This window comes from Triticum aestivum, chromosome 2B (genome assembly GCF_018294505.1).
Source record: "Triticum aestivum cultivar Chinese Spring chromosome 2B, IWGSC CS RefSeq v2.1, whole genome shotgun sequence".
Taxonomy (NCBI): domain Eukaryota; kingdom Viridiplantae; phylum Streptophyta; class Magnoliopsida; order Poales; family Poaceae; genus Triticum; species Triticum aestivum.
This window is the reverse complement of record NC_057798.1, coordinates 12,859,854-12,867,656: the sequence shown is the minus strand read 5'-3', so window position 1 is coordinate 12,867,656 and position 7,803 is coordinate 12,859,854. Positions and strand designations below refer to the sequence as shown.

The following is a 7,803-nucleotide window of genomic DNA, read 5'->3' as shown; positions in this document are numbered from 1 at the left end:
ACAAACACATGCATCTGAGGCTTCATATAAAGCATCTTTCTCTAGGTGGCTAGTAGATGTAGCTAGCAAGGTCTATTTACATGACCAACAACAAATTGTTGTACCACTACAGAGTGTCAAAAATCCATTCTGGTCTAGCAATATGGGGATGATACATATGGTCAACATCTGTGTAATCTAGTCTGAGATCTAGCATTATGGGGATCATACATATGGTCAGCTTATGTCTACTCCATCATAGTCAAGTCTTGGTTCTTCTTGTAAAAAGTTCAAAATCATCAGTATCTTGGAGGTATTTGAAGATAGTTTTGACGCCAACCCAATGCCTTCGAGTTGGGTCCACACTATAATTGGCTAGCAGGTTTACCAGGAACCAATGGAGGCCTAGTGCAATACTCAAGGTATATTTTTGCCCCTATGGAGCTGAGATATGGAACTTGGGCACATCGTCCTTACAAGGTTTGGATGGATCTTTATCCATGTTAAGGGATCTTAACTATTAAGATTGGTGATTTAGATCTCCTCGCCGAAGGTGCTCAAGTTGTAATCCTAAGCATAGGTTGATCTTTCCCAAGACTTCCATTTCAAACCACATCTTAAGGTAATAACTAACTTTCTTTATGCCTTTTCCATTTCTTACGATATTCAGATCCTCTATATAGACTGGTATTATACGGCTCCATGACGAGATATCTAAGTAAACTACGCAAGGGCGAGCATCCTAATTTGTGTAACCCCTCTTCACGAGAAATTCCGGTTAGCTGGTTGTAAGCATCCTAGAAGATCTGCAATTTTCAAGTGGCCCATACAAATGCGTGGGCACAACACCATTAACTGCATTTGAACAGTTAAGCTGGCTTCCACACAGATGCTGTAAACATGATCCCACTCATTACCGGGGAGTATGTATCACAGTCTGGACATGATCCCACTCATTACCAGGGAGTGTGTATCGCGGTCTTTGTTCTTCTACGCAAAGTTATGATAGTGCATGTCTTATTGTGCATTTGCACGTAAGCATGACACATGGTGGCAGGTGGCTGGCTGGACGGATAACGACTTGCACTAGGAAAGCACACAAACACATACATGCATTCATAAGAAACAAGACTGGAGCAAAAGCTATATGTTGACATGCCCACCGGTCTATAGCTATGTCTGTCAATGATGGCGGTCAAGCATCACCGACGTTTCTGTGCTAACAAGACAAAAAAGGCATCGATGTTGATCCCCTTTTCATTTTTGTGAGCAAAACTTATGTTACCCAAACTTCATCAAGATTATAATCTGTAATGGCTGGACCAGAACGGATCCAGACCACCGTTCCAGCTTCTATTCTACAAAAATCGGCCAGGAAGTGACTAACAAAGTTTTGGCTACGCGATATATGAGTAATACAAGTGTGAGGAGATGCCATTGAGGACTTTGATTCTTTCAGTAAAGAAGAGTGGGCTTGTGTATCAATATAATAATGTCGATCTCATGATATATGAGTAATACAAGTCGATGTTGATCGATTTCCGCTAGCCAATAATGATACATCTTTTTTACAGTAGTGGGTGTCTGCTTCTTCAGTTTTTCTACAGATATGATATGATACGTACATTCCTTTGAAAGTTATACATAGATACGACCGACGCACGATGGTGGTGGTAGGGGGCGTACGGAGAAAGAGAAACGACTTATTACATGAGAAAGCACACAATATCGATCGAGTCTACCGATCGACGACACACATACTGGCATCATATAAGTGATTAACGAGTCATCCCGGGGTCCACTTGGGGCGCGACGGTCGTCCCCTTCCCCATCCTCTCGGCATTGGCTTGCCATCCCAAGCGCATCTGGAAGCCCCGGCTCTTGAGCTCGCGGTACTCCTGGCAGAGGGCGCAGGCCCCACAAAAGAAGTGGACGCAGCAGTCGGCGCAGGGCTTCTCCGCGAGCCCGTACGCCGTCCGCAGCTTGTACCGGTAGAAGCAGGAGTAGAGTCCCATGCCCACCCCTGTGGTCATGCACAGCAGCAGGTACAGCGCCCCGCTCGCACAGCACGCTGATGAGCGATCATCCCGGCCGGCCACCATTCATGCACGCACATCAACACCACAACAAGTTACTCCTGGATCGCTCAGTTATTAATTAGTAGAAGTAATAGTTATCACGAAAAAGTATTTATTACTTTTTTTGTAAAGAAATATAAGTTTGTTTAGATCACTATAGAGGGAGTACTAGTAGAGAGACAGAAAGGAAACTCACGTATCTCCCCCTCGTCGACGATCTCGGCGATCCTCCCAAAGGTGATGCACGGGAAGCACCAGGTGAGGAAGCCTGCATGCAGGACACGCAGGCCGGTCATGACAAATAGTTTCTAGTTTCTTGAGCAATATGTTTCTAGTCTCTTTTTGAGCAAAGTGGTTCCTCTCATCTCTTCTTTTCACACAAAAATTAAGAAGGTTTGTAAGATTTACTCAAATCCACTACTTAATAAAATCAACATCTCGAATATATTACATATGAGCAAGTTTAACATGGTCCCTCCTATCTCTTCTTTTCATACGGGATGTAACAAAGTAAGAGCTACCCAGACCCACCACTTAAGGCTCTTCACATCTACTTATTACATACTGTTACCTTTCATATGCAAAGATGAGCTAAAAGGACATGTGTAAAAACTGCGAGTAATATATAGACAAAGGAATTAAATGTAGATAAACGAATGGCCAACACGTTCCATGCATGCAGCGTTATTCATCACAAGTACTCCCTCCGTCCCAAAATAAGTGTCACATTTATTTCGGGATGGGGGAGTATATATAGCATAGTAGCAGGTGTTGCTCTAGTTGGAGCGGAGGGTGGGATGAAGCTAAGCTTACAGCCACCGACATCGTCGCAGCAGTCGCAGAGGCCCGTGGACCACGATGCGCCGCTAACGTTGCGGCTGGCCATGGGGCTGCCTCGCCACCCGCGCCGCGAGACTTGCGGTTGTAGGAGCTTGCCGGACTACCAGAAAGAAGCTCGCCAGACTTGTGCGTGTCAGTGTGTGTGAGGGGCCGTGTGTGCGGTGGGGCGTGTATTTATGGACGGCCGCCGGAGCCGGGTTATTCACTCCGGGCCGTTTCTCACGGGCGCCACAGACGTCAGTTGTCCTATGTTGTGTGTGCTGTCAGCTGCTGAGTTCGACGGCCGTGGCTTTACCTGAAGTGACTCCAAGCACTAGCAAGGGGAGTCACCGGCGGTGTCTCTTTCTGCTGGAAATAATTCGGTCGGTGCGCTGGCTAGCTAGTACAGTAGCAAGGGACCTTCTTTCAGAGATGCCGGCCGGACGTGTGGCTCCGTTACTGGCTCCTTGTGCATCTACGGGAAATCGGTTGACATCAACAGCAACGACTCCGCGTTAGTGCGTGGAGTCACTTTCAGACAAAGTCACGGCCTTGCGTTCAAAAGGTTAAAAGTCACGGCCTTTTGCAGCAGGGACGTGTGCAAATATTGCCCGTCCAACCAGCAGATGGATGGTTCAGATTGATCTATACTAAACGGCCAAAGAATGCGGCACTCCCTCCGTTTTTATTAAGAGTAATATTAAGTCTAACTTTGACCAAGTGTATAAACAATGTATTAATATCTACCGTATTAAATTTATATCTATATCTATACCTATACTTACTAATAAAGCAAGGTGCATTTCTTTGATTTTTTTTCATCCTTCCTTCTATATTATTATTTTTGTTTTTTTATGTGTCCCTTAAACGGGAGCGGTTTCAATGTTGCAGCAAAGCTTAGAATCGAAAAGTGCCAAACACAAGATTTTTGAATTGTTTGAAAAGTTAGCACATTAGCGATTGATTATAATCCTTAAGTAAACCATGAACATGGCTAAACCTGTATGAAGTTCATACCAAAATCTAAGTATGTGATCCTGGACAAAGCATAGAATCAAGACATCTATGAACACAGCACATCCGGCTAGCACATGAATGAGTAAAATGTTGATGAAGAAATCGTACCCTCCAGTCAGCCAGGCTAAGGCCGTGGTGGCGACATCGGCTATAGTTCCGTACGTAGCCTTGTTCGTGCCAGCGTCGTATTCAACCATGGCGTCAGTGTCGGGAAAGTAGTTGAAGCCAAGGATGAAAACAAGAACAAACCGGGAGCAGTCGCGCCGAGACGCTCCCCAAAACCTTATCACCCTTCTCGCAGTGCAGGATCTCAAAGGATGGGGTTCCGGAGGCTAGCGTCTGGTCATGCACGCGGTGGATAGGAAGGGATCGCCGGAGGCAGCACAAAGCTTGAAATAGTAAATGATGGCTAGGGTTGTGCATCCATTAGTGACTCGTAATTAATCCAAATTAATTGGAATAGTAGATGACGACTCGGCTAGGCTCATTCACAAATGTGCGCCGGAGGGCAGCGGAGGTGGAGCGCGCATGCACAAATCCTCTTCCCAAGCTCTCAATGACATGTGAAAGAGCAGCCCTATAAAAGGGTCTCAACTCTCATCAACTTATGAGGTGGTACTAAACTTTCCTCCACTTGTCATATATCTACATGGGCCTTAGAGATTAACCAGGGATTGTTATTTATATGGGTCCCATCTATAGCTAACAGAAAGACCAACTGAGCAAGATTATCACATGATTTAGTTTGCAAGAGCTTCACTTCCCCACTCTTCTGGAGTTCATGAGGATAGAAAAATTTAGTCATTTTGTAGATTACACTTTGACATAGTCATTTTGCATTTGTGTGAACTGTTGTCGTTTTGCTGAGGGAATATTTTCCTTGGATAGTGGGGAGCTGTAGTGACCGATGGAGAACCTCAAATGTCTGGAATCTCTGGCCAGGCAGCCGTCCACATGTGCTGACAGGATCACTGAGGTCGTTGCCAGCTACAATATTTTCAGATAGATCATCATACCGTCACCAGAAGAAAAACAAGTCCACTACTACCCATGAGTACCTGGCAATGGGGTGTTTCTTCCTATCAGGATTTCCAGTAACTGACAAAAATTGAAAACCATTTGAAATATTTGAATTTGAACGATCCGGGTAATGGTCAAATAGGCTGCGTATAAATGGCATACAACAACCATGCACTTTGCCTAGCGGTAGGGCGTGTGCCTATCAGGAGGTTCAAGTCCCAGTTTCAACAACAGGTTCTTTTGCCTTATTCAGGCTTACTAAAAAAATTTAACTCGCGACCTTTTGATGTTTACCAGGCTCATAAAATGATATTTGTAGCGATGCAGTGACAAGGAGTCGAACTCGTGACCTCCTAGTTTTTTGCCTTATTCTGTTATTCGGGCTTACTAAACAAAATTAACTCACGACCTCCTGATGTTTACCAGGCTTATAAAAAAGATATTGATAGCAACGCGGTGGCACGGAGTCGAACTCATGAGCTCCTAATGTTAACCAGGCATACTGCCCCATTTCAACATGTTTTTTGGGTTATTCAGGCGTACTAAAAAAATTATTGCTTGCGGTGCAGTGGCATGGAGTCAAACTCGTGACCTCCTGATGTTTACCAGGCTTACTGCCCATTAGACCAGAAGCAAATTATTGGCCGCGGCGCGGTGGCACGGGGTTAAATTCGCGACCTCCTGGTTTATGAGTCGTATTGCCCATTAGACCAGAACCATTTGAACAATATGTTTTTCTGCCTTATCCAGGCCTGCTAAAAAACTATTGGTCGCCGTGCGATGGCTTGGAGCCAAACTCGCGACATCCTGATGGTTACCATGGTACTGTCCATTAGCCCAGAACCATTTCAACAACAGTTTTCTTTTCGTTCTTCAGGCTTACTAAAAAAAAGTATTGGTTACGGTGTGGTGGCGTGATTCAAAGTTATGACCTCTTGATGGTAACAGGCATACTGCCCATTAGACCAGAAAGTAGTTGGTATGCACAATGTGTTTAAAATAATATATTTTAATGCTACATATTTTTGAATTTAAAATTCATTGAAAATTTTGAACAAAAAAATTCAGAATTTCTGAAATTTTTCGGAAACCGGATCTTTCGTCCATTCCCAAAAAACCTGGAATCAGAATTAACGGGGGGGGGGGGGGACTTGACCGTCAGCCTAGCATATATTGCTGAAAAATATATTGCAAAAAACCTGGAATCGGAATTAATAAAAGTTGGATTTAACTTTGACCTGGAGGCACATGATTTCTGTACTTCTTCCATTGCATATATTGCTGAATAATTTTGGAACCTTGACAACAAGTCACCAACAAGATAAGAAGAATCATGAAACTAGGAAGATGGCACAGGCATTGCCATTTGTCCAAGTAATTGATTGAGCCCACTTAGGGAACAAAGCTTATTGCCTGCGGCTAGCTGTAGGCTTTAAGCGCAAGAGAATATGCTGTTGTTCCTATTTGCTTTAACGAGCTGTGAGTATGCTGGTGCTCATCCATCTCACGGTGCTGCCGCTGTCTTTGAGTCGATTTTGCGATATTTTGGCAGTCTTTTAATGGTGAAAAGAGATACTCGCTAGTTGGTGGCCGGTGGGGAACAAGAGGTCGTTCCCACCCTGCCATTTGTTTTTCTTGGTTTTCAGGTAGGAAGTCTACCATGATAATTGTTGATAGCAAAATTACTATCTTAACTCATACAAAACATTAGTTTATGATAGCAAAATTACTACCATGATAATTTTTTTTCTTTGTCGAATATTGTTTTCTTTAACACAGTACAGGCGCAAGCGCTCATATACACGCGCATACATTCACCCCTATGAACGCACACACGCACCCTGGTGGGCTAGGGATACCACAACACCTCTAACCATCCAACCACAGGTTGGTTCGCCTTTGTCGAATTTTGATGGAACCTTAACGGTAAGGTACTTATCTCCTAGTTTCCTGACCACTCTTAGTCTTTTACCACTTCCATAATTTCATTAGAATTCTGCCAAGAATCAATGCTCAATTGTGAAGATGTCGTCAATTTAGGGAACAAAGCTTATTGCATGTGGCTATCTAGGCTTTAATAAAAAGAAAATATGGTAATGTTCCTGATTTCTTAACGACTGGTGAGTAAGCCGGTGCTCATCCATCTCATGGTGTTGTTGTTGTCTTTGTAGCTTTCCGTGATATACTACTGTAGTCTCTTCGCATTAAACAGAAGCACTCGCTAGCTGGTTGCCGATTGAGGAACAAGACGGTCGTTCCTATTATAATTGTTGATTTCCTCTTCGAATAGAACGTTCAGTAGGCAAATGAACACATTGCACCAACAAGGAACCCAATATGTATGTAGGGAAATGTGTAAGCTCTTTATTATATGCTCTTTTCATTGTCTTCTCTTGTGAATTCAAATCAACTTATGTATACAAACTCTCCATTCACGGCTTTTTATAGCCTAGCCCACCATGGGCATTTTAGTAACAAGCCTATATTTAACCTTTTGATATGTTGCAAAGGTTTCCTGACATACTAATAATGACACTAATTAACGTATCTCTCACTCATAGAAATTGGTTGAGTAATATGCAACGGTTAATTTTTTTTAACCCCCCTCCCCCTGCCATTTACGGACTGGTGCAAGCCTCTCGGAGTTGGAATAAACACTCAAATGGACTACCACGTACCAATGTTTTAAATAGCGGGCTATGGAAAATAGCGGCGGGCCTCCAAAAACAGTTATAGCGGGCTATTTGTGAAGGCGACCATTTAGTGGCATCCTGCTGAAAAGGCTATAGCGGAGCTATAGCCGGCTATTTAAAATATTGCCACATACGGATGCATATAGACATATTTTAGAGTGTAGATTCACTCATTTTGTTTTGTATGTAGTCACTTG

At 43.5% G+C, this 7,803-nt stretch overlaps 1 protein-coding gene across 1 annotated transcript; it reads right to left on the bottom strand.

The window, feature by feature from the left end:
- Positions 1–1,450: 1,450 nt before the first annotated feature.
- Positions 1,451–3,030, bottom strand: LOC123039951 (cell number regulator 2-like). The gene is made up of 3 exons (XM_044462927.1): positions 2,871–3,030; positions 2,254–2,325; positions 1,451–2,050 (listed from the first exon to the last, which is right to left on the bottom strand). Exons 1-3 carry the CDS (start codon positions 2,941–2,943, stop codon positions 1,758–1,760), a joined length of 438 nt encoding a protein of 145 aa, XP_044318862.1. The 5' UTR covers positions 2,944–3,030; the 3' UTR covers positions 1,451–1,757.
- Positions 3,031–7,803: the final 4,773 nt, after the last annotated feature.

Coding starts and splice junctions, on each gene's coding strand:
- LOC123039951 (XM_044462927.1), bottom strand. CDS start 2,943: ATGGCCAGCCGCAACGTTAGCGGCGCATCGTGGTCCACGGGCCTCTGC. Junction 2,326..2,870: donor CTGCGACGATGTCGGTGGCT/GTAAGCTTAGCT, acceptor TCCTGCATGCAG/GCTTCCTCACCTGGTGCTTC. Junction 2,051..2,253: donor CGTCGACGAGGGGGAGATAC/GTGAGTTTCCTT, acceptor ATCGCTCATCAG/CGTGCTGTGCGAGCGGGGCG.